The sequence below is a fragment of the Eulemur rufifrons genome, chromosome 7 (assembly GCF_041146395.1).
Source record: "Eulemur rufifrons isolate Redbay chromosome 7, OSU_ERuf_1, whole genome shotgun sequence".
Taxonomy (NCBI): Eukaryota; Metazoa; Chordata; class Mammalia; order Primates; family Lemuridae; genus Eulemur; species Eulemur rufifrons.
The window spans coordinates 278,826,784-278,852,427 of NC_090989.1; the positions used below are offsets into that span (position 1 = coordinate 278,826,784).

The 25,644-nt window shown below is 54.2% G+C and overlaps 2 protein-coding genes across 4 annotated transcripts in view; one reads left to right on the forward strand and one right to left on the reverse strand.

Moving 5' to 3' along the window:
- LRSAM1 (leucine rich repeat and sterile alpha motif containing 1) overlaps window positions 1-20,249 on the forward strand; it is a 43,298-nt gene extending 23,049 nt beyond the window's left edge. For all 3 annotated transcript variants that reach the window (XM_069476807.1, XM_069476808.1, XM_069476809.1), the window contains 11 exons: window positions 862-932; window positions 5,786-5,885; window positions 7,357-7,444; window positions 8,446-8,520; window positions 10,049-10,129; window positions 11,624-11,719; window positions 13,699-13,797; window positions 14,743-14,874; window positions 15,983-16,064; window positions 17,963-18,108; window positions 20,061-20,249. In XM_069476807.1, coding sequence (XP_069332908.1) covers window positions 862-932; window positions 5,786-5,885; window positions 7,357-7,444; window positions 8,446-8,520; window positions 10,049-10,129; window positions 11,624-11,719; window positions 13,699-13,797; window positions 14,743-14,874; window positions 15,983-16,064; window positions 17,963-18,108; window positions 20,061-20,186 — 1,096 coding nt within the window. In that variant the 3' untranslated portion in view covers window positions 20,187-20,249. The remainder of the gene's footprint in view (window positions 1-861; window positions 933-5,785; window positions 5,886-7,356; window positions 7,445-8,445; window positions 8,521-10,048; window positions 10,130-11,623; window positions 11,720-13,698; window positions 13,798-14,742; window positions 14,875-15,982; window positions 16,065-17,962; window positions 18,109-20,060) is intronic.
- Window positions 20,250-23,119: 2,870 nt separating this feature from the next.
- NIBAN2 (niban apoptosis regulator 2) overlaps window positions 23,120-25,644 on the reverse strand; it is a 53,494-nt gene continuing 50,969 nt past the window's right edge. Inside the window, exon 14 of the mRNA XM_069474690.1 lies at window positions 23,120-25,293. Coding sequence (XP_069330791.1) covers window positions 24,704-25,293 — 590 coding nt within the window. The 3' untranslated portion in view covers window positions 23,120-24,703. The remainder of the gene's footprint in view (window positions 25,294-25,644) is intronic.

Genomic DNA, 25,644 nt, shown 5'->3' on the forward strand with positions numbered 1-25,644 from the left:
GCACGCTGACGGAGTGTCTTCTCTGTGCTGGGCCTGGCTGGGCGGCCGGATCCCACTTCCCCTTGGACAGGCTGGGCTCCTGGGCAGGAGGCAGAGGAACTCGGCAGTGCAGGCTTCTTCCACCTAAGTCAGACCTTGCAGGGACGTTAAGGGTGCTGTTCCTTCCAAGCCACCGTTATCGGTTTGTTGTGGGGGAGGAAAAAGCACACACACAGCATGTGCATGTGTATATGTAATTACCTTTTTTATTTTCACTTATTATATCATGGATGTATCTCCATACCAAAAACCTCATTATTTGAAATAGCTGTTGCGTATTCCACTATATGACTTTACCATAATTTATTTAATTAGTCCTCTGTTCATGGATTTTTGTTTCCAGTTTCTCGTAATTACAAACAATATTATAGTTGAACATCTTCTAAATTTATGCACTATTTTTGAAGGAAGTATTCAAAGAACATTTTAATAGGTGCCAATTTCTCTCCCTGTCGTCGCCATCTGTGGTGGTTACCAGTTGTCTTAATCTCAACTAACCTGATAAGTGAAAAGAATATTTACTTTCCTTATTACCAGTGATGTTAATCACCTTTCCAGATGTTTATTGGTCACTTGAATTTAAGCATTGGCTGTTTGCATTCTTTGCCCATTTTTATAAGGGAATGTTTGTCTTTTTATGCAAGATATTCTAACTACAAGGTTGAAGGTTAACAGAACCCCAAGGGATGCAGTGGGCATTCAGAGAGCACATCTAGGTTGGCACATCAGGGAGGGCTTCCTGGAGGAGGTGGTATTCCTCTGCTGGGATTCCCTGTTGGAAGTGTTACATTTGCTGAATGAATGGGTAATTTTTTTTTCTAGAATAAGAATGGAGCAGTTGATGTCCATAACCCAGGAGGAGACTGAGAACCTGCGGCGACGCGAGGTTGCCTGTGAGTTGTGGGGTGGGGCTGTGAGCTGCTCGCTGCCTGGGCTGACAGAGTAGACAGCCCTCTCTGTTGGTCATGTATGGAGGCATCTTGGTCCATTTTGTGTTGTTACAAAGGCATGGGTAATTTATAAAGAAGTTTATTTGGCTCACGGTTCTGCAGGCTGTACAAGAAGCCTGGCACCAGTACCCGCTTCTGTTGAGGGCCTCAGGGAGCTTTGCTCCTGGCGAAATGGGGTGCAGCTGTGTCAGAGGGGAGGGAGTGCCAGGCTCTTTTTTTTTTTTTTTTTTTTTTTTTTGAGACAGTCCACTCTGTCTCCAGGCTGGAAATGCAGTGGCCTCATAATAGCTCATTGCATCCTCGAACTCCTGGGCTCAAAGGATCCTCTTGGCTGGGCTCTTTTTACCATTCTGATCTGTGGGAACTAATAGAGTGAGAACTCGCCCATTACCATAAGGCTGTAACTACCACCATTACAGCCATTCATGAGGGATCTGCCCCATGACCCAGACACCTCCCACTAGGCCCTGCCTCCACACTGGGGATCAAATTTCAGCGATTTGGAGGGGACACACATCCAAACTGTCTCAGGAGGACACTGAGGATTAGCCCTTGAGAGGGGCAGTCAGTTCCAGCCATGGAGCATGCTGGGGTCAGGCCAGGCATGTATTCATAGTCCCAGCTCAGATACCAACTTGTGACCTCAGACGCATTCCTGGCCCCTGACTTTTCTGAGCCTCGGTATTCTTAGCTATATAATGGGAATAATCCTCCTCTAGCTCAGAGGGCCGTTGTGGGGGACCAGATGGGGTGAGGTCTGGCATAGCTGTGTATCTCCCAGATGCTGGCTATCCTGGTTCCTGTCATTAGGAGCTGTTGTTGCCCCCTCTTGTGCCCTTGGGAGCTCTCCCCCTACCCATCATTCCCCACGAGTGGTCCTGGATGCCACATTGTCCATGTAATGAGGGGGCCTCCCCTGATGGATCCTGAGAACTTGCAGACCATGTTTAAGGAAGGCTAAGGAGTCAGTTCCTCATCCTCATTTGAAATGAGAGCTGAGGTCCGGCACAGTGGCTAAAGCGTGTAATCCTAGCATTTTGGGAGGATCACTTGAGGCTAGGAGTTTAAGACCAGCCTAGGCAACACAGTGAGACCCTGCCTCTACAAAACTTTTTTTTTTTTTTTTTTTTTTTTAAATCAGCCAGGTGTGGTGGCACGTACCTGTAGTCCCAGCTACTCAGGAGGCTGAGGCAGGAGGATCACTTAAGTCCAGGACTTTGAGGTTGCTGTGAGCTGTGATGACGCCACTGCACTCTAGTCTGGGCCTCAGAGCAAGACCCTGTCTCAAAAAAATAAATATATAAATAAATAAATAAGGCCGGGGCGCGGTGGCTCACACCTGTAATCCTATCACTCTGGGAGGCTGAGACAAGAGGATCGCTTGAGGTCAGGAGTTCAAGACCAGCCTGAGCAAGAGCGAGACCCCATTTCTACTAAAAATAGAAAAAATTAGCCAGGTGTGGTGACACATGCCTGTCGTTCCAGCTACTCGGGAGGCTAAAGCAGGAGGATTGCTCGAGCCCAGGAGTTTGAGGTTGCAGTGAGCTATGACGGCACCATGGCACTCTAGCCCGGGCAACAGAGCAAGACTCTGAATGAATGAATGAATGAATGCTGGATATTCATCAAAGTAACTGTAGGAATGGGATCAGTGTCAGGGACTTTTGTTTCCCCCTTTCCAAACCTCTCTATTGCTCATTTTTTAATATAAGCATATGTTTTTTATAACTAAAAAATTTCAATAAAAATAATAAAAAGGCAGAAAAAGATAACACCCAGAGTTGTTGCAGGTGTACAGTACTGGGCTGTCCTGTGTGCTGCCAAAGGGAGTATAAATCGGCAGGGTCTTTTCAGAGGGTAGCAAGGGTAACCCAGGTATGTTAGATGGCCTTAAAACTGTGCACGTCCAAGAATTGTTCTTGGGAAATAAATAATCAGATGTGTGCAAAGATTTATTGAAATATCATTTGATAATTTTTAAAAAAGAGTCCAAATGCTCCAAAGTAGAGGTTTATCTAAATAAACTTTGGTAAGCCATGTACCGTAGTACTCTGCAGCCATTAAGATTATATCACCATGTTATCGTGGGGAAGTGTTCATAAAAAGTGAGAACTGGTACGTTTGGTATGATACTGTTTTTTTTTTTTGTTTGTTTGTTTGTTTTGTTTTGTTTTGTTTTTTAAGACAGAGTCTTGCTCTGTTGCCCGGGCTAGAGTGTCATGGTGTCAGCCTAGCTCACAGCAACTTCAAATTCCTGGGCTCAAGTGATCCTCCTGCCTCAGGCTCCCAAGTAGCTGGGACTACAGGCACTCGCCACCAGGCCCAGCTAATTTTTTTTGTTTCTTTTTTTTTTTTTTTTTTTTTTTTTTTTTTGAGACAGAGTCTCACTCTGTTGCCCGGGCTGGAGTGCCGTGGCATCAGCCTAGCTCACAGCAACTTCAAACTCCTGGGCTCAAGCGATCCTTCTGCCTCAGCCTCCCAAGTAGCTGGGACTACAGGCATGCGCCACCATGCCTGGCTAATTTTTGCTATATATTTTTAGTTGTCCAGCTAATTTATTTCTATTTTTAGTAGAGACGGGGTCTCTCTCCGGGTGGTTTCAAACTCCTGACCTTGAGCGATCCTCCCGCCTTGGCCTCCCAGAGTGCTAGGATTACAGGTGTGAGCCACCGCGCCCAGCCTTTTTGTATTTTTAGTTGCCCGGCTAAGTTTTTCCGTTTTTGGTAGAGATGGGGTCTCGCTCTTACTCAGGCTAGTCTTGAACTCCTGACCTCAAGCAATCCTTCCCCCTCAGCCTCCCAGAGTGGTTATGATACTGTTTTAATTTTTTTACTGTGGTAAAATAGACATAGCAAATTTACCATGTGAACCATTTTTTTTTTTTTTTTTTTTGAGACAGAGTCTCACTCTGTTGCCCAGGCTAGAGTGAGTGCCGTGGCGTCAGCCTAGCTCACAGCAACCTCAAACTCCTGGGCTCAAGCGATCCTCCTGTCTCAGCCTCCCGAGTAGCTGGGACTACAGGCATGCGCCACTATGCCCGGCTAATTTTTTTTCTATATATATATATTTAGTTGTCCATATAATTTCTTTCTATTTTTAGTAGAGACGGGGTCTCGCTCTTGCTCAGGCTGGTCTCGAACTCCTGACCTTGAGCGATCCACCCGCCTCAGCCTCCCAGAGTACTAGGATTACAGGCGTGAGCCACCGCGCCCGGCCTACCATGTGAACCATTTTTAAATACACAGTTCAGTGGCGTTATTGTTATACAATCATCACTACCATCCATGTCCAGAACTTTTTTGTCGTCTTCAACTGAAATTGTCCCCATTAAACACTAACTCCCCATTCTCCCTCTCTCCAGCCCCTGTAGAGCCACGATTCCACTTTCTGTCTCCATGAATTTGACTGTTCTGAGTGCCTCATACATGCGGAATCCTGCAGTATTTCTTTTTTTTTTTTTTTTTTTTTTTTTTTTGAGACAGAGTCTCGCTCTGTTGCCCTGGCTAGAGTGAGTGCCGTGGCGTCAGCCTAGCTCACAGCAACCTCAAACTCCTGGGCTTAAGCAATCCTACTGCCTCAGCCTCCCGAGTAGCTGGGACTACAGGCATGCACCACCATGCCCGGCTAATTTTTTCTATATATATTTTAGTTGGCCAGATAATTTCTTTCTATTTTTAGTAGAGACAGGGTCTCGCTCTTGCTCAGGCTGGTCTCGAACTCCTGACCTCGAGCGATCCACCCGCCTCGGCCTCCCAGAGTGCTAGGATTACAGGCGTGAGCCACCGCGCCCGGCCTGTATTTCTTCTTTTGTGTCTGGTTTATTTCACTTCACACAATGTCCTCAGGTTCATCCATGTTGTAGCATGTGTAAGAGCTCCCTTCCTTTTTAAGGCTGAATAATGTTTCAAGGGAAGGGTAAAGCTTGAGTCTGGCGCCTTAGACCACTCGGCCATCCTGACACACTGAATAATATTTCATTGCCTGTATATACCACATTTTCTTTATCCATTTCTGTCAGTGGGCATTTGGGTTGTTTCCCACCTTTTGCTTATTGTGAATAATGCTGTCATGAACATGGGTGTACAAATATCTGCTTTAGTCCCAGCTTTCAATTCTTTTAATTTTTTAGATCTATAAATATGTAAAGAAAATTTGACTAAAAGAATATATATCAAAGGGCCGGGCGCGGTGGTTCACGCCTGTAATCCTAGCACCCTGGGAGGCCGAGGTGGGTGGATCCTTTGAGCTCAGGAGTTCGAGACCAGCCTGAGCAAAAGCGAGACCCCATCTCTACTAAAAATAGAAAGAAATTATATGGACAGCTAAAAAATATATATAGAAAAAATTAGCCGGGCATGATGGCGAATGCCTGTAGTCCCAGCTACTCGGGAGGCTGAGACAGGAGGATCGCTTGAGCCCAGGAGTTTGAGGTTGCTGTGAGCTAGGCTGACGCCACGGCACTCACTCTAGCCTGGACAACAGAGTGAGACTCTGTCTCAAAAAAAAAAAATAAAAATAATATATATCAAAATGTAATAATACTTTTGAGTGACAAGATCATAGAAGATTGTATGTGTGCTATTCAGTGTTTTACGATTAGCCTTCCAAGCTTAAGTTACCTTTATAGTTAAAAAGAAAAAAGGATTTTCTTTTTATGGGTGACTGTCAGGTCAGTGACCAGGCGAAGCCGCAGGGCTGTGCCTCAGCTCCAGTGGAAATCCCTGCTGCATCCCCAGCCCGGCTGCCCCAGGAGCAGCTGCCCCTCTCTCAGCCCAGCCCACCCCGTGTTTCCGCAGCCGCCATGCAGCAGATGCTGACCGAGAGCTATAAGAACCGGCTCCTGCAGATGGCCTACGAGTCTCAGAGGCAGAACTTGGTCCAGCAGGCCTGTTCCAGGTAAGATAAGAGGAGTCCCAGGTGAGGGAGTCAGGGGAGCTGGCTCAGGGCCCAAGACTATGGGACGAGAGCTGAGCACTGGGACCCCCTGCCCTGGGCCACCCCAGCCCTGGCTCTGCTCTCAGGGCCAAGTAACGCCTGGTCTCCTGAGTTTTCTAGCTGGACCCCATGATTCAGTGTTGGGTTGTGATAAAGGATGATAGTCACTCCCATTTCCTATGCACTTCCCGTGTGCCAGGCACTAGGAGATATGTTGCGTTGGCCAATAACCATGTTGTTATTGGCCCCATTTTACAGTCACAGCTCGGGTTCTGAGAGGCTATGTAACACACGGGAGGAAGCACAGCTAGCAGTGGCAGGGCCAGGGTTGGAGCCCTGGCAGAGGGGAGGAGTGTGCCCTCGACTGTGGTGCACTCCAAGGGCCCTCGAGTTTGGGAGTGGGGTACACTGGAGGGATGGGTGAGAAGTTGCTGTCACACTGGTGGCCACTCTGGGGTCAGGCTCACCAAGCCCACCATGGCCCTGTAGGTTTGTGGAAGGTTCCACAGGTGCCCAGCAAAGCAGTGGAGAAAAGCTCAGTCAGTGCTTGGGAGCCCTAGACGGGGACATACCAGCAGCCCTGGGTACCCTGCGTGTCTCCTCCCATGCGGGTGACTGGCACAGCGGCCACCCTCCCGGGCACCGGGACCATGCCAACCTCCCCCTGTGTCCCTGTAAATGCAGGATTTGTCCTGCCTTTCCTGATGTATGACATTATGCTTAGGAGTACAGGCACCAGGTCAGACAGACCTGGATTCAGGTCCCACTTCCACTTGCTGTGAAGTCTTGGTCGAGCACTTTCTTCCCTGAGCCTCAAATTCCTTACAAAAATGGGGATAAACCTCAGTACCTATCCCTAGAGTCACTGGAGGATTTGATGAGCATTAATGAGCATTATGCCCGGCACATGAGAATCCAATAAAGAATTGCTATTGTTATGAAACAAACTCAAACCCAAGATTGTACCAAAGCATGGACACGTGAGGGTGTATGTTCTTGTGCCAAAATCACCAGACTTGTGTGGAGGGCTGAGAGCCGCTTCAGGCCAGGGCAAGAATGCTGGGAAGGACGGCTTTGTCACTTTGACCCCCATGTGGCTCACTTGGGTGTTGTGAGCTCTCTGTCCATGGACATGGCTGGGCAGAGGCCAGGCGTCCACTTCAGGGGTGCAGGAGAGGGGATTCTGGTGGACGGTCCAGTGACAGGACCTGGGAGATGCTCTCTCCCACCTCCCAACCCAATCGCCTTCCTTCCAGGGCCGTGGGATCCCCACAGACTCTGTGCCCCGCCCAGGGCCTGGCTCCCAGCAGGTGCCCCACTGGTATTGTTGAATGAATAAATGGGTTATCTTGGTCTCCTCTGAGGTGCCTGGCACAAAGTAGGTGCTCAGGAAATGCTCTGAGAGTGTATGAATTTGCTGTCTTTCTGGCAGCATGGCTGAAATGGATGAACGGTTCCAGCAGATTCTGTCGTGGCAGCAGATGGATCAGAGCAGAGCCATCAGCCAGATCCTGCAGGAGGTGAGCCCCAGCCCAGCGCGGAGCAGGGGTCGGGAGGGGTGCACAGGAGCCAGGGCAGAGCCTCAGCACTCCACACAGAGCCCTGTCCTAGGCGGCGTTAAGACCCAAGGGGCTTAGTGGCCTTAGAAATATATAAATCATTGGCTGAGGGGCAGGGAGAGGCCTCTGGGGGACCTGAGGGTGTGCAGTGGTCACTGGAATCTAGAGAAGCACCCCTCCTGCTCCCTGGGGGGCTCCCCCATCCTGTGCAGGGGGCGCCATCGGGAGACTTAAGGGGCAGGAGGTGATGGTGTCACACCATGGAGGTCAAGCCATGGAGATCGCTGTGGGACCTCTGACCTCTTTTCTTGTCAGCCCCCCACGCCACTTTCTGCTTTTCCGACTGCGCTGGTGCGTAGCAGGTGCGGGGTAGAGCCCTCAAGCGGATGAAATGAAGGGCCCCACGACCTCCTCTCCTCCTGGCTCCATGTTGTTCTGTTCAGCCTTGTCCCTGCAGCCCATGGAAGTCTCCCTCACCCCTCCCCTTTCCCCTCGAGCGTGTCGTCCTGCCTTGCCCAGCCCATCCCCTGCTTCTCCCCAATTCCAGTCTCTGCCTAAAATGGTTTGACTTAGCATTTGTGGGCTTGTCTAAGGAAGATTCTCTGTTTCTCGGAGGGCAAGGCTCGGGAGCTGGACAGACTTGGCGCGTGTCCCAGCACCAGCCGGCTCACATCTCCGTGCCTCGCTTTCCCGCTCTGGGAAGCGGGGCAGTGACGGTGGCCAGGCCGTTGCCGTGGTGCAAATGCAGCCCGCAGTGCAGGTCGAGTGCCTGGCAGTGGCCTGCCCAGAGTGAGCCCCGATACCATTTTAAGATTTAAATGAGAGAGGTGAAAAGTAATTTCTCTCTCGGAAACCGAAAACCATAAGTTGAGGTGTCCTGTGCGCTGCTTGCGGTTCTCCCCGGGCGGGCGGCAGGGACAGGCGGGTGCGAGCCGTGCTGAGCGTGCTGGGGTCTGTTGCAGAGCACCATACAGAAGGCTGCGTTCGAGGCCCTCCAGGTGAAGAGAGACCTGATGCATCGGCAGATCAGGAATCAGGTGGGTGCCAGTGCTGTGGCCCCCAGATCTGCCCTCCCAGCTCTCGGAGACTTGCAGAGTGGCTCAGCAGGGCTGCAGCTGCCAGCAGTTGAGGTTTGAACCCCAGTCCCTTGGCCTGCCAGCTTGGCGAGAGGACTCCTCTCCCAGAGAGGCCTCAGGGACTCACGGGAGGCGCTTACAGTCCTGGCCACAGTCATGCCAGCAGATGCAGCCCGCTCGAGCTGCCTCCACGAGGCCTGGGCCGGGAGGGCAGCACTAATGTGTGGCCTTGACTGCCGGGCAGCCTGTGTGCTGACTCTGCCTCAGGCAGGACTCCCTGGTGGGACGTAGCAACCTGCGCAGACCCCAGACTGGATCTCCGGGGCAGCTGGATCTCCCACGAGGAGACAGGGAGGGTCATGGGCCTCTGTGGGTCCCAGGTTGGCTGAGGACTGGCCCCGGCCCAGGAGGGGAGGGGTCAAGCTCCTGTCCAGGCTCGTCTGCTGACCTGCAGGGTGGCCACTGCCTGCTGAGTGGCCCAGGGCCTTGGGGATGAAGGGAGCTTCAGGCCATGGGAACGCGCCTCTCATCATACCAGCACACTTTGAATTTCACGTATCGCGTGGTTTTTTTCTTTCTATTCTTTTCTTTTTCTTTTTTTTTTGACCAAAACCAACTTACCTTTTTTATTTCCCTCTTTGATTTCAATCCCCCATTGCCGGACATGAAGCTCATTCCTCTGACCAGGGGTTGGTGGGGTCAATAGGGACTTAGGGATAAAGGTCATAGATAGGATCACGGGCACAGGGTAGAAGTCACCAGCTGTGGGGTCTGACCCCCAGACAGTCTCACTGTGGGTTGTCATGACCCACCAGGCCAGCTGTTTCCCTTCAGACCCTGAGCAGGGACATCCCAGAGAAAGGGCTCTCTCGCTAACCTGCTTTGTGTCCTTGGGCAAGTTACTTAACCTCTCTGAGCCTCAGTTTTCTTGTCTGTAAAATGGAGGCAATAATACCTCCTAACAGCCAGAGGAGCATTGATGAAATGATGTGTACAAAATGCACAGGCCTAGCACACAATGGGTGCTCGGTACCTAGCAGCTCCTGCTGTCGTCATTCAGTCACTGCCCTCAGCCTGGGCTCTCCCCTGGGGCAGCTACAGAGAGCAGCAGGAGAATTTGACCAGTAAGGGGCTTAGTGATAATTCTGTGTCTGTTGTTTGCTCTGGCCTGGATCTGAAAGGAAAAGCCCCTTCCTCGATCCACACGCCTTTCTTCGGCACCCACTCTGAAACAGACCCTCTTGGTCAGCGACATTGGCCAAAGGCAAGCATGTCCCTGCCCCAGGGCGTGCAGAGCCGAGAAATAACGGGTTCTTTTGAAACCCTCTTGATGAGGTTCCCGAGGCCCACAAGTTCTCCTCATTCCAGAGCCTCCCCAGACTCCCCCAGAAAGGTTTCTTAGACCCCACTCAGCCGTCTGAGAATCGCAGCACAAAACTGAACCATGGTTAATGTGAATAAAAAATCCCCTGTCTCATCTTCTGTTTAGATTAAGTTAATAGAAACTGAGTTATTGCAGCTGACACAGCTGGAGTTAAAGAGGAAATCCCTGGACACAGAGACACTACAGGTATGTAGGGCTCCCAGGCCTGCCCGCCCCTCCCCCTCCCACGGTGAGATCCCCTCCTGGTGCCCCCCAGCTCCTTGGCAGCTGCCCGTCAGCCCAGGGCATGGGGAGCTTCTCCAGCAGACGGAGGGCAGGTCTCCTCTGCGGCTGGGACACTGAAAAAGTTCCCCAGCCCCAGAAGGCCAAGCGCAGGCCGGGGTTAGAGGTCGGGTAGCCTGTTGCTAGGCAGGAGGGTCAGAGGAAGGAGGGTTTCATTGCCAAGGCTCACCCCCTCCATCTCCATCTCTGCATTGCCTTTGTTGGGAGTGGGCTCACGGCTGAGCTCCCTGTCTCTTCAAGCCACGCTTCAGGGCTGCTGGCTCCCTGGGCTGCCATCCTTTGGGAAGGGAGCTTTTTGGTGTCCCCAGGATGTCTGGAGGTTGTGATGGCCCAGCTGTTTCTGTGTCACTCCCCGTGAGCTCCAGCCTGGGCGTTCTGCTCACAGAGACAAGAGGACAGGAGGCCCTGGCAGACGGTGTGCTAGACTAGCTGTCTGGGACCTTGCTGTGCGACCTTGGTCTCGGGGAGGCAGGCGGCCCTTCCCCTTCTCTGGACCTCAGTCTCCCCAGGTGCACACGAAGGGCTGGATGGGATGGCGTGTGAGGACATGTGTCCATGCCAGGCATTTGAGCAGAGCCTTCCATCTGTCACTGTCCCTGTGTCTGTTCTCAGTGGAGAAGTCTGCAGTCATTTCCAGGCTTCTCAGTGCAGTGAGGGTGCTGGGGTGAGGTCTGGAGCCCTGGTCACAGGTCAGCCACAGGTGTGCTGTGTGCCCTTAGGCAGGTCACTGCCCTTCCAGGCCTCCCTTCTCCCCTCTGTAAGTGGAAGTCATCATCCAGGCCCAGCCTGTGTCCACCCAGGGCCATCAGAGGAGGGTGAGCTAGCACAGCGAGAATCATTTGTGAGCTTCGAAATGGCCTTCAGAGATGAGAGGCCTGGGTCTGCTCACGGAGAAGCTGCAGCCACCATGTTTGGCGAGTGCCCTTGTCTCTGCCCGTTGGCGCTGTCAGGGCCTCCGTGGAGTAAGTGCAGGCGGGAAACAGGGACACATGCAGGCTCCGGTTTGCATGTGCCTGCATTTATGTAGAGCCTTCCTCATCGTGTGGGGTCCCACACCAACCCTCCCTGCCACTGGCTTCTGCCCATGTGCTCTGTAGTCTGTGAGACCAAAGGCGAGACCTGTGGCTTGTCATTTCTTTTGTTTGATGTTTTTTACCATTCCATTGTCATCAGTCACTGGGATCCCATGCCTGCCCTCAACCCTACAAGGGAGGGGAGATGCAGACTTGGAGAGGGGGAACAGAGGGCCTAGAGGCATTGGGCAGAGCCTCAAATTGAGCTGAGGACTGAGTGAGCGGGAGATCCTAGGCCGAAGCCCTTCTCCATGCTGCACCCACCACAGGGACTCCTGGGGTGCCGTGAGCTCACGGTGGCGCCCGGTGTGGTCTTGTGTTGCAGGAGATGATCTCAGAGCAGCGCTGGGCTCTCAGCTCCCTGCTCCAGCAGCTGCTCAAAGAGAAGCAGCAGCGAGAGGAAGAGCTCCGGGAAATCCTGGTACGTGTTTGGCTTCTGTGTTTAGCATCATCACACGTGGGTTTGCTTTTCCTAAACACTTGCCATTTTTAGAAACACTTTTGTTATTCAAGTAGGAGTTGTTCTTCAAAGAAAAAAATGGAAAGTACAAAGGAAAAGAATTTCACTTCTGAGAATTATCTACTGCTAACGTTTTGATGCAAATTTTCTAAACATTGTGAGGCATACTTATAGCTATTCATGTACATGCCTTTAAAACATAAAATGGCGTGTACCCCTTTGCAGCCGGCCTGTTGTCATCTGTTCTTTTCAAGTCATTAAAACATTCCTCCCTTCTCCTGGAAAGAGGCTTAAAAAAAACAAAAAAAAATTCCCCTACATTCCTTTACGTGGCCGAGTTCGGATGGGCCGTCCATTAGTCAGGCCCCTGTTGCTGAGTGTGTGGATGACTCGAGTGTCTTTGTAGCCCAGTGAGAACAGCCATGAGTACTTATTCCAGGGCTTGCCATGTCTGGCCAGCCTGCTTGGTAAGCTTTGGCAGGAGCAGCTGCCCCCTGCACCCGGATGGGTTTGGCTCTGCACGTTATCAGGGTGACAGGGCACCACTTAGGAGCATCTCCGCCAGACCCAGGGGGCACCTGAGCAATGAGGACAGAGGCCAGGCCCACCAGCTGGGGCTGAAAAGACCAAGACATTCCCACGTCGTCGTAAATCCGCCAAACGTCCTCTGAGCTCCAGTCAAGGTGGGGCCCTCTGCAGGTTTAGGAGAAGAGCGAGACCAGCTCCTTCTGGAGCCCACACGGGCCCAGGTGGCGTGTTTGTGCCAATCAGAAGTTGCCTGTTCCTCAGGATGCCCTACTGCCAGCTTGTACGTGTTGTACGAATGTGCAGACGGTGCCCTGGCGTCGTGTGGCAGCAGCCACATGCTGTGGCCTCGAGCTCCTGCCCTCCCTAGGCCTCGGGGGACTCGCCACGTCAGGGAGGAAGCACCGCCTCAGCAGACACGGCCTGTCGGGGCCCCCGCCCTGCGAGGGGAGGTGTGTCCGCAGTCAGGAGGGCCGAGGACAGAAGAGGGCAGCCTGCTCAGCAAGGTCCGGGAGGGACCCCCAGCCCTCTTCGTGCGGCTGCAGTTGTTCAGAGCATGACAGACCTGGGTCTGAATCCTGGCCCCGACCCTGGGTTACTAACCACTCTGAACCTCAATGTCCTCACCTGTAAGGTAGAATCTACTCCACGGAGCTGTAGGAATTAAGTATACAGCACAGGCCGGCGCGTGGTGCTCTGAAAACGTTAGCTGCCGCTGTTACTTGTCATTAGCATCGTCAGTTCGCTGCTTCACCCCTCGGCACCTAGAAAGGCCCAGAACACCACCCAGTGAATAGTTACTGAATGGTGGGATGAAGGGACTGTTTTCAACAGCATGTTTATAATTCTTCCGCTTTGTCAGATAGCAAAGCCCACCCTAGAAGGTGTCCTTAGCATCCTCTATCCCCCTGCCTGACACCCGGAAGGTAGCCGAGCTTCGTGGGAGGAGGCAGCGGCAAAATGCTTGCGGTCACATAGCAGACAGAGGTGTCCCTCCTAGAGGTAGTGGCAGAGTGTGGTGCCAGGTGGCAGAAGCTCAGGTTCAGATGCCGTCCTTGACCAGGTGTGTGACGTCGAGCAGGTCAGCTGCCCTCTCTGAGATCGTTCTCGGTGGTAAGGGGGGATGGTGACATGTCCTGCCTTTCTCATTTCAGCAGTGTGAGCAGGGGCCGCCACGCGAGCGGGAGAGCTTTGTAACATGCCTGGTGCCGTCCGCCTGCTCAGGGGAGCACAGTTCACAAGTGCCCTTGTCCTTCTGGGTTTTATTTACTGATTTGTTTTCTTTTCTTTTTTTTTTTTTTCTTTTTGTCTTTTTTTCTCTCTTTTTTTTTTCCTCTTTATTTTTTTCACGTGTCCTTGTTCCACAGAATTATTTACCGATTTGTCACTAACGTTGCTTGCTTTGTTCTTGGCAGACGGAGTTAGAAGCCAAAAGTGAAACCAAGCAGGAAAATTACTGGCTGATTCAGTATCAGCGGCTGTTGAACCAGAAGCCCTTGTCCTTGAAGCTGCAAGTAAGGACCGCTGGTGCCTGCCCTGGCCTCAGAGCCCGCGGGGTTCCTTCCGGAGGTGCCTGCGGTGCCCTGCCACTCCGTCTCTCCAGCTTAATTCAGTTCGTCTTTCTGGTGACTTGAGTGTGCCAGGCCCTAACGGTGACAGAAATGAGAGCGAGGCAGTGTTCACTCTGGTGAGGGGAAGACAAGATGCTGGTCGCTGCTGTGCAGGGCAGAGACCGGGGTGCCCGCGGTGGGGCAAAGCCCATGCACAGGTGGGCAGGGGCCGCCGTCTGCGAGGACAGGATGGATGTGGTCCCCCTCCAGATTCACATGCACTTCTAAAACTTTTAATAAAAATTGAGTCATTCTATACATACCATTTTAGCAACTTGCTTTTTTCTTTTAGCCATAGTGGTAGACGGTTCTCCAGGTACATACAGCGCTTCCGCGTTATTTCCAGACAACTGCGTAGTGTTCAGCGTGTGGATGAACCTAGTTTATTTAAAAGCCCCCTCTTGGTGGATACTTACTTTTTTTTGTTTGTTTTTGAGACAGTCTCGCTCTGTCGCCCAGGCCAGAAGCAGTGGTGTCATCATAGCTCACTGTTCCCTCAAACTTCTGGGCTCAAGCGATCCTCCTGCCTCAGCCTCCTGAGTAGCTGGGACTACAGGCGTGTCACCATGCCTGGCTAATTTTAAATTTTTTTTCATAGAAATGGGATCTCACTATGTTGCCCAGGCTGTAAGCTGCTTACTATTTTCTAGTTTGCAAATAGAATAGTACTGGACTCTCTGTGCACATATATCTCAGTGTGTTTACATGTGTATTTTTGTAGGAAAAATCCCGAGAGTACATTCTATGCATTGTTATATATATTCAAACCCTTTGTTTCCTGTTGTAAACAGCGGTTCTTCCTTCACCTGTTTGTGGGCACATGGTGTTTCCTATGGGTCTGTCTTGCAGGAAGAAGGCCTGGAGCGTGAGCTGGTGGCCCTCCTGGAGGAGCTGTCGGCCGAGCACTACCTGCCCATCTTTGCCCACCACCGCATCTCACTGGATGTGCTGAGCCAGATGAGCCCTGGGGACCTGGCCAAGGTGGGAAGCGGCAGTCCTGTTGCGGGGTGGGCCCTGCCTGGGTGTGGGTGACTTACTCTTCCTGCAGTTCTTGATGAGGTCTGTCATCAGCACGTTCTCCAGGGCCCCCTTGCTTCTGGATGGCCAGAACACCCACCCGTGTGCCCCCACCGCCGTGTGTGTCTGCATCCTGTCTCGCTAGGAAAGCCTGGGGGTGTGGGCCCTGCTCACCCCACACGGCCCCTCCTGCTCAGATCAGATCAGATCTGCAGGTTGCAGGGGCAAGACAGGCCCTGGGGATCGTCGGGTCCAGCCCCCACCCTGCCCACAGTGTCACGGCCACATGCAGCACTGCCTGAGCCCTGGGTACTTTGTGGGCATGAGCTGGGCTATTTACATCGCATTAATGTGTTTACTCTTAAAACCAGAGTACTAGTGATGTGGCAATGCCTTCGTTGGCACCTTCTAAGCACTTTTCACGGACTAACCTATGGGGTCCCCCAGTAGCCCAGGGAGGTGGGTGTCATCATGATCGCCATTTTTCAGATGAGGAAACTGACACCCAGCAAGGTAATAACTCACCTGAGGCCACACAGCAGAGCGAGGACTTGACTCCAGGCAGTGTGGCCCGAGAGTCCATGCTCTCTGCCACTCCGCTGTCCTGTCTCCCCCTGGACAGATGCATGCAGTGAGGCGCAGAAGGGCTCGGTGGCACTGCAGGGTTCTGGGGTTGGGCTGTGGGGGCCAAGGGACTGTGGGACTCGGGCACTGCTGCTTCCCTCCTCCTTGCCTGGTGGGGAGGTGACAGGAGGTGACAGCGTCTGCAGGTGACGCTATCGGTGTGGTGCCTGGCACCCGGGAGCACTCACTAAACAAGCTGTTACTGGTGTTGATTTCCTTTTTGGCCTCAGTTTCCCCCCCACCACACTGACTGTTGGGCCAGGCTGGAGGGGTCACCGTCATGGCCATGGTGCTGCACTGTCTCGTGCTGACGCTGGGGAGGCCTCCACCCTTCCGCTGAAGGTGCCAGGAGCCAGGTGGTCCTGTGGGCCTGTGCGTCATGGCTTCGTGCCACGTGTCAGCCTCCCCCAGCCCAGCCCACAATCTGCTCTTCCTCGGACTGCCACAGGTGGGTGTCTCAGAAGCTGGCCTGCAGCACGAGATCCTGCGGAGAGTCCAGGAACTGCTAGAAGCGGCCAGGATGCAGCCAGGTACCAGCACAACTCCAGGGCCTCTGCTCGACAGGGGCCCCACCCATATGTGTGGGCCGTGGTGGGGGCGGTCGCGTGCTTACATTTCAGGACAGGCTGGTTCTAGCCCCTGCCAGTCGGTAAGGTTCCCTCCTAAGGACCAGGCTTAGGGGTCAGTGAGCCCATTTTGCAAATGGAAAAAACAGACCACAAAAATGGGGAAAATGGGAAGTTTCCACATAGCAGTAGAGGGGCCCGCTTGGCTCCCTGTCCCATAACCTTCCCTAAACCCACCCACCAGGCACTGGGATCCGCACACCCAGCGACCCTGGACTAGAGGGAGAAACCAGCCCATCCACGGGGCTGCGGGCGAGCCCAGTGCTGTGCCCGGGGCAGGCCTGGGGTTGGAACATGGAGAGATGTGGGTGGCAGGTTGTGAAGGGGCAAACACAGGTCTTGGAGGCCCTCAGAAGGGGCAGGTGTGGTGTCAGGGGTCTTGTGTGTTCTGAGCACCATGTAGGAGCCGGGCATGTGCCACCCACTTTACATGTACCGTGTCATGGAAACTTTGTTTCAATCCCATGAAGGGGGCACTGTTGTTATCTCATTTGTGAGATGAGGAAACTGAGGCAGAGAGAGGTTAGCATGTCTCCTGTAAGGTCACGGTGCTGGCAAACGGTGGAACCACTGGGCTTTACTGCCTCCCTGGAGAAGACATGAGCGGCCCAGAACAAGGACGAAGGAGGGGCGGGCTGGGCGAGCCCACAGCTTGGCCAGAGCCACGGCAAGGACAGGGGCAGTGGCGAAGGGGTAGTTGCTGGGCCAGAGCTCGGGGGTGAGGCGGGAGCTCACGCTGCCAGGCAGGGGCAGCTGCGGGTTCCAGGGAGCCGGGCTGACTGCAGCACCGTGACGTCTGCAGGCTCCTGTCTTGCAGCCAGTTTTACTCTAGGGACAATGACTCAGCCTAAAGAAAAGTCATTAAACTTGTAGGTTTCCAGTATCGAGTAAGGTGCAAAACAGGTCCCTTCTGGAGGCTTCCTCAGCACTGACCCCTCCAGCTTTCAGACTGGAGGTCAGGAAGAGTTTGGCATCAGGAGCTGGGGTCACCCCCTGTAGACAAGCCTCCTGTGAGCAGGAGTTGCGGGTGCCCCTTCACGCTGAGCAGGGCCCGGTGCCTCCGAGTCCCTTAAGCGTCAGGGCCGGCTGCTGCTTCCCGTCTCGGATCAGCCTGGAGCTGACTGCAGGGTCTTCACTTGCTAGCAGATCGCCTGCGTGGTCCCCATCCACGTGAAACTTTTTAAAAAATCTTTAGTTTTTTCCTATTACAAAAAATAATACATATAATTCAAACCGTAGAATAAACGAAAAACTGAACCGAGATCGGAATGGGGACCTGGGACAGAGAGAAAGTCAGGGAAGTTAGTGGCTCACACTTCATGATAACAAAAAGGAGACTTCATATTTTGTTAAGGGCTGATTCTGCTTCGGGCTGGTTGGGATGCAGGCAGGGATGGGGGCTCTAGGGCAGAGTGACAGGCATGATGGTGACTCGGAGGGGGCGGGGCCAGGGGCAGGGGTGGCAGGAAGGAGGGAAGTGGCCTTGGGGGCTTCTCAGGGATCAGAGGCCCAGTACACAGCGCTGCAGCCGTCCTTGCCAGCGTTGCCAGATGCCAGGGCAGAGAGAGGCTTCACTCCCACCCTACAGAGGGGGAATGAGGCCCAGAGAAGAGGGTGCATGGGGACAAGAAGGGTGCGTGGGGCAAGAGGGTGTGTGGGGAGGAGAGCCCTTCCCCTGGCTCTGTGCTCAGAGCCCCCCACCCTCTAGCTCGCTAACTTGGGGGCAGGTAGGGTCAGGGAGCCCCTAGGGGGTGGAGTCATCAGGATGACCCTGGCTCAGCCTATACTTCTGGTCCCCACAGAGCTGAAACCACCCAAGGGTGAGGTCTTCGGGACCCTAGAGCCCCCCATGGCTCCCCTGGAGCCTGCTGAGTCAGTGAGGCCGTCAGCTCCCCCCGCAGAGCTGGAGGTGCAGACCTCGGAATGTGTCGTGTGCCTGGAACGGGAGGTAAGTCTGGGGTGGCCGCCCAACGCGCAAGCCCACCCTGCCACCCGCCTGCCCTGCCTGCACTGGCCTCCGCAGTCTCTCCAGGGATGGTTTCTAACCGTTTTTCTCTAGTTATAAAAGTACATTGTGTTCATTTAGAAATTTTGGAAAATACAGAAAAGCAAAAAATACAGGAAATAAAAATGACCCATAAACCCATGATCCCAATATGAGCAATGCTAACATCATTCTTGGGACTTTTTTTCTTTTTCTTCAAGAAGGATTTTTCCCCCACTATTTAATAAATACATCAGGAAAAATTTTCCTAAGTTACAGAAAATCAACAACATGATTTTCCCTGCAAAAGGATCATTTTTAAAAAAATTATTGCAGAATTAACACACTGGAAAAATTAAACATAGCAGTGTATAAAATAAAAGTCTTCCTTTGCCTCCATGAGCAATCGATCCTACTTAGAAAAACAACCATGTGGCCAGGCGCAGTGGCTCATGCCTGTAATCCCAGCACTTTGGAGGGTTGATGTCGGAGGATCACTTGAAGCCAGGAGTTCAAGACCAGCCTGATACAGCATAATGTTTAGAGGCAACAATAAAAATTAAAAAAAAATTAAAAAAAAAAAAAGACCAGCCTGAGCAACATAGTGAGACCCCATCTCTAAAAAAAAAAAAAAAAAAAAAAAAAAATTAGCCAGGTGTGGTGGCTGCACCTGTAGTCCCAGCTACTCAGAAGGCTGAGACAGGAGGATCTCTTGAGCCCGGGAGTTTGAGCTTACAGTGAGCTGTGATGATGCCAGTGTACACCAGCCCCGACAACAGAGCTAGACCCTATCTCTGGAAAAAAAAAAAAAGGAAAGAAAAGAAAAAAGCAACCATGTTAGCAGTTTGATTATTCCATGGTCTTTAATTAGACCCAGGGGATGCCGTGATATGGAGGGACTAGTGGTTACAAATTCAACCAAGCCCTGCTCTTAGGCCCTGTGGGTGGCTCCTAGTTTTTTCTTTCTTTCTTTCTTTTTTTTTTTTTTTTTTTTTTTTTTTGAGACAGAATCTTACTCTGTTGCCCGGGCTAGAGTGAGTGCCGTGGCATCAGCCCAGCTCACAGCAACCTCAAACTCCTGGGCTCAAGCAATCCTTCTGCCTCAGCCTCCCGAGTAGCTGGGACTACAGGCATGCGCCACCATGCCCGGCTAATTTTTTTCTATATATATTTTTAGCTGTCCAGATCATTTATTTTCTATTTTTAGTAGAGACCGGGGGTCTCGCTCTTGCTCAGGCTGCTCTTGAACTCCTGAGCTCGAGCGATCCTCCCGCCTCGGTCTCCCAGAGTGCTAGGATTACAGGCGTGAGCCTATAGTTTCTTGATACGACAGATAGCTCTGGACAGTTGGGAGCACATCCTTTATTGTTTCCTTAGAATAAATTCCCAGAAAGAGGAAATGCTCAAGCAAATCATAGACACACGTCCATGGCTGTTGATCTCTGAGGCTCGAATCGTGTTTAGATTAGGGAGCTCAGGGGTTAGGAAAGTGCATATAAGCGACAACAAATTGTAAACAACCTAAATGTCCAAGAGTAGGGACCAGTCCTCCCACACGGAGGCCACTGCACAGCTGGTACACAGAGAGGACGGGGACGTGTCCGAGAGGGGCAAGGCAAAGACAGCAAGAAGTAAACATCGGAATATTAGCCCCAGTTTTATTTAAGGAGGAAAGGGTTGGGGGAGTACGGGCATTTATTTATATATTCTTTATAAACTGTAGAGAAATAGACCCAAACTGCTAACAGGACTGGGTTTCCCCTTTCCGTGGTTTACATGTTCTGTATTTCTGTGGTATTTGAACGGCTCAAGGGACGCACTCTCAATTTTTAAGGTGAAGAGCAACGAAGGGCCCTGGGGCTGGGACTCGCACCCTTCCCGAGGGCCGGGCCCTCACGCTCCCCTCCCCTCCTCAGGCCCAGATGATCTTCCTCAACTGCGGCCACGTCTGCTGCTGCCAGCAGTGCTGCCAGCCGCTGCGCACCTGCCCGCTGTGCCGCCAGGCCATCGTCCAGTGCCTCCGCATCTACCACAGCAGCTGAGCGCCGCCGGCCCCGCCTCGGCCCCCGCAGGCCCCGGGCACCCCCTCACCCCGCCCTGCCCTGGGCCCTCGCCCCACAGCCCGCAAACCCCCCTTGAGCTCCAAGCACGCCTCGGCCAGGTGGGGGCGCCCCTGACCCGTGGCGTTGCTGGTCTGAGTACTGTGGGCCAGAGAAGAGGATGCAGAGGCGGCGGCACCACCGCGGAGCTCATGGTCTGCCCCGTCCCTCCCTGCCCCTGTCCGACTGTGGGCAGGGGGCGCTTGGGGTCCTCGCCTGTGGAACACGCACGGTGGCGCCTCGTCTGCATGTGGAGGTCAAGCAGAAGGGCCTTGGCTGGGCATGAGGGGTGGCCACAGGCCATCGGGGCTGTCCTGGGAAGGTGTGCAGGGCAGGCCTGTTGTCACAAGTGGTGCCAGCCCCACTGGGACCCCTCTCAGCTGCTCCCCAGTGCTCTGGGCCCTTCCCGCTCCCCACAGCTGCGCCCCCCCCCCACCGCCCCACGCAGCTGACCCAAAGCAGGAACATCAAGTCAATAAATCCATCTCGGCGTCTCCTTCAGAGTCATCACCAGGTCCTCGTGGGAGCCCGGGAGGGCAGGGGAGGGGCTGGGGTGGAGGGCGGCCCTTCTGGGGAAAGGGGCCAGGAGGGTGCTGCAGCTCAAAGGAGAGAGCAGGGCCAGAGCTGTTCCCGAATGAATGTCAGTTACCCAAGCTCCCGTCTCCACAGGGAGAGGGACCAGGGCCCAGAGCAGGGAAGGGCACTTGGAGCCCAGTGACGGCAGCGCCTGCCTCTCCCTGGGCAGGTGCTGTGTGCCCCATGTATGATTGTTATCCCAGAGGCGGGGGGTAAGTGCTTGGGGCCTTGCAACTGGGTTTGGGGTCCAGAAGCACCCTAACTCTTGAGTCCGTGCAGCCTCGCAGGGTGTCTGTTGCACAATTCTAGGAGCCGTGCACACACTCTTGCTGTAAAGGTATTGACTGCACGTTGTGGCAGATGGTTTTGAGCCTTTTCTTTGGGCTGGTGTCAGGCTTGCTCGGGGCGTGTAAGCTCTGCCTCCATTCAGTGACCTTGGCCAGACTTTGGGCCTTGGTTTCCCCATGCATTCCACACGGGACACAATGGGTCCCTGGCTTAGGCTGGTGGCCTGCAGGGGGCGCTGAGGTGCAGCGTCCGCAAGAGCGAGCTGGCAGAAGGTTCTGCCTCGCTGGGACCAGCTTCCCGCAGCACTGCCCAGGCGGGGCGGATGCTCGGAGTGAGAGCTTGCTTCCTGTGTAGAAGAACCCCACATTTCGGCTCATGTACCCCACAGGCAACCCACACCAAACACTGTGATACCGGTGTTTGGAGATAGAGGTTTATTTGATTTGGCCAAAGCAAGAAGACAGGAGAGTAAAATCTCTCAGATCCGTCTACCAAAAGGATGAGGTAGGAGCTTTCCTGTGGCCGGGAGTGAGGACCGGTGTGGCTGGGTAGCAAGGGAAGGAGGGGTTTCAGGACCCAAGGGGCTGTCTGTGTTGTCTGTAGTCTCGGGTTACAGCTGAAGTGACCAGACGTCTGGGTGCCAGCAGTAACTTGCAAGTTTTTAAAGCACTTTTTTTTTTTTTTTTTTGTAAAACATAGATTTTTCTTGTGACCCTCATACTGTTTCCTTATCAAGCAGAAAATCAGCAGTTAATAATTACTATGAGAACAGCAGGTGCTGGGCAGGAAGCTAGTGGTTAACATGTGTATGTATAAGTCAAATGTTATATTATTTGTCATTTTACATAAAATATTGCATTTTATAAATATTTATATTTTAGTCATTAGAAAAATACCGGGTATTAATATCTCAAGGGGCCTGGCTACATTCCATGTTTTGCCCTGGGGATCTCTGATGGCTCCCCTTCCCCTCAACACCCTCCTGGGCTCAGCTTGGCCAAGAGGGGAGACCCACGCCTGTGGCAGGTAGGGCTACTGTGGGGAGCAGTGTTTGAGGATCCCCCCCAATTCCTCACTAGGACCCAAGGAGCAAGGACCGTCACCTTCCCTCCTAGGGAAGAGCTGGAGGCTCAGTTAGTAACTTGCCAAGGGCAACAGCAAGGCGCAGTGGCACCTGGCCTCTGGCCCCTAGGGCCTGTCTCACCCTAGCCCTGTCGACTGAGGGAGCCTCAGGCTCAAGCCCTTGGCCACCACAGACCGGCTGGCACCAGGGAAGCCCACATCCCCCAAGGTGCCTGGCTGCCACCCCATCCAATAGGGACATGTTTTTACTCATTGCTGGGGCAACCCACCCCCACCAGCTACCAGGGGTTGCTGGGGTGTCCCTGTGCCACCCGACCTCAGTCCTGGGCCTCAGCGCACACATGAAAGGGTGGCGATGACAGCACCCGTCCTAGAACCTTGAGGCCCCTGGTCCCGCACGTAAAGTGCCCTGTAAATGCTAGTGACTGATCAGGAGTCCTGAGAGAGCTGGTGGCGCCATCTGGACTTGAGGCTGCCGGAGGAGCACTCTGCACAGGTCCGGCCGAGGAAGCTGCCAGAAGGCCGTTCACCATGGACAGATCCCTTCTGGCTGAGCCTCAGTGTCCTCCTTTGTAAAACGGGATAATAAGAACTCTGACCGTGGACCTACAGGTACTCAGGTAGGTGATGGGCCCAGAAAGCCCAGCGGTAAGGGGCCTGGACACAGTCCCCAGCCCAGACCTCCCCCGACCCCCCACTACCCCTCGCACCGCACGTGGCAACTGGCTTTAAATAAAGCATTTATTGATTAGTAGAAGCTTAAACGGTTTGCATAATATTTCCAATACAGTATCTGGGAAGGATGATTGGAAACCCCCGAAGGCACTAGGGCATCCGACAGTGTCGGTAGGAGACGTTAGTGACGCGGCTGAGACCAGGGCTGGGGGCTGGTGGGTCCCTGAGCACCAGCCGTTGCTCCATGACACCATGGAGAGTAGGTCTGGGGGACAGAGGCTGCAGGGTGAGGAAGGGGACCCACCCCAGGGACCTTGAGGGAGTCAGCTTCTGCCCACCCCCCCACACAGCAGCAGGGGAGGCCCTGGCGTGGGGCTGCCGAGCTGGGGCTCCTTGGCTTGAGCCCCGCCCCCAGGAACAGGGGGAGATATGAAAGAGATGATGGCCAGGCCCAAAGCGACTCCTAGGACATCTGAAGAGGGGCCTGGAGTTTTCAGTGGGAAGTGACCTGGTGACGCAGAGGCCAAGCCACAGCCCGACCCCAAATCCTCAGGGGGCCACTGGCAGCATCTCGGGGGCTGCAGCCCCTCCCTCCGCCCCTCAGGAGCCTCCTCTGCTGGGGGGGTGGGGGGCGTCAGTGAGTACCGCCAAGGTGGCCCTGAGGACAGAACCACACCCCCTAAAGCCCTGCCCCCTGCTCTAGCCCAAAGCACGAGTATGGGCACAAGAGGGTGGGGGACAGAGGGGGTCCTGGAGGCCTGTGGGTCCCAGGTAAGTAGGGAGAGATGGGGTGCACAGGGGCTCGCACCCACCACGTCAGCCTTGCCCACTCACCCCCAGCACCTCCCAGAGGTCACCTCCCTGCTTCCCTCGGGACACTTCCCCTCCCCACACCAGCACCTTCCGAGCCTTTCCATTTCATCCCAGGTCCCCTGCCCCCCTGCCCCGCCCCCCATCTCTGAGAGGCAACCCCCATCACCCCTCCCTCCCCCAGCACCCCCAGCCTGGCCAGCCCCTCCTTCCATCTCCCCTCCCCCACCTAGGGGGACAGGAGGCTAGAGGCCACTATGAGGCCAGGGAGGGGAATAGGGCCAGAGACAGGGCCTCAGACCCCCTCTTGCTCGTCCCAGCGAGCCCCTTGGTGAGACGGGAGGGATCTACTGGCTTCACAGCACATGATGCTTTTTTTTGAGACAGGGTCTCACTCAAGCTTGAGTGCAATGGCACCATCATAGCTCACTGCAACCTCAAACTCCCGGGCTCCAGTGATCCTCCTGCCTCAGCCTCCCAAGTAGCTGGGACTGCAGACATACACCACCCCATCCAGCTAATTTTTCTATTTTTTTGTAGAGTTGGGGATCTTGCTAGGTTGCCCAGGCTGGCCTTGAACTCCTGGCTTCAAGTGATCTTCCCACCTTGGCCTCCCAAAGTGCTTGAATTACAGGTGTGAGCCACTGCACCCAGCCTACACACAATGCTTTTATCTCCCTCTGTCCAAGAAGGATGGCAGGACCCGTGAGGGAGACAGAGGCCACAGACAAATGGCAGGAAGGGCAGGGCTCCCAGCCGCCTTCAGCTGTGTCCAGCCCCAGCACAAGGAGGAAAGCCCCGAAACCAGACCCTGCATCCAAGATCAGCCCACAGAAGAGAAAACGGAGTAACAAAGTATTGACCAAACCCAATAAAGTGACTCTGGTGGGCCTGTCCCTGCCCAGCCCCTGCCCACCTCCAGCCACAAGGCACAGATTGGGGTGCCCCCTCCCTAGAGCCGAGCCTGCCTGTGCCTTAGGGGAGTGCTCTGTGTGCCGTGTCCAGCAGAAGCATGGGGACTGGCTGGCCTAGAACTCCGTCTGCACCCCTGCACTGTCCTCGGTGGTGATGTGGATGGGGGGACGGCCGCCAGGGCTGGACACCTGCTCCCCGGTCTCCTGGTCGCTGGGCTTCGGGGGCTCAAGGTCCACAGCCTTTCCAGGTGGGAGGTGCGGGGGTGAGGGGGGCGGTGAGGCAGCCTCGGGGGCTGCCACGGGCTGGGGGCTCTCCTGGGCAGGGGCCCCGTTAAGCAGGGGGCTGGCCGGCGGGGGGCTCTCAGCCCGCAGATCCTGGGCCAGCAGGCCACGGAGCTCAGTGACACTGTCTGGGGATGCAGGGGACGGTGGCTCAGGGCCAGCCTCGAAGGACAGCCCTGCCTCCTCATCCTGGACCACGGAGACCACCTGCTTGGCACGCCGTCGCTTTTCTGAGAGTGTGGCTGCTTCTGGGGGGCTGGGGCTGGGGCTGCCGCCACCACCATCACTGCTGTCACCGTACTCTTCACCCCAGTCGATGGGCGCACCCCCGGCCAGCAGGTGCAGGTTGGGATCGCTGTTGTGCATGACCATGCTGTCCCGGTACAGGTTGTGCTTCCTCTGCACCGCGGCCTCCTTCACGGCTGTGGGGCCACAGGGGAGGGGTGGGACATTCAGTTCGGGCACCACGGCTGCCCCTGCGCCTGTGCCCAGAGGGAGCCCGCCTCATCCCCCTGTGGGTGTCTGTGATTGGGACGTGCGTAACTCATTCCAGGCCTCACTGCTGAAAGTAGCAGGACTGTGACGCTAACCCCAGCCCAGGCTATGATGCTGTGTCATCTGGTCTCTTAGCTGACCCTCTCTGCAAAGCCAAGGAGCTGAGAAGAAAGTAAGACACAGAGATGCAAGGCCACCCTCCTGGGGCCACACAGCCAACTGGGTGGGCCCAGCCCCCGAGTGTACGTCTCAGGCCTTTCTTTGCACCAGCCCAGCTG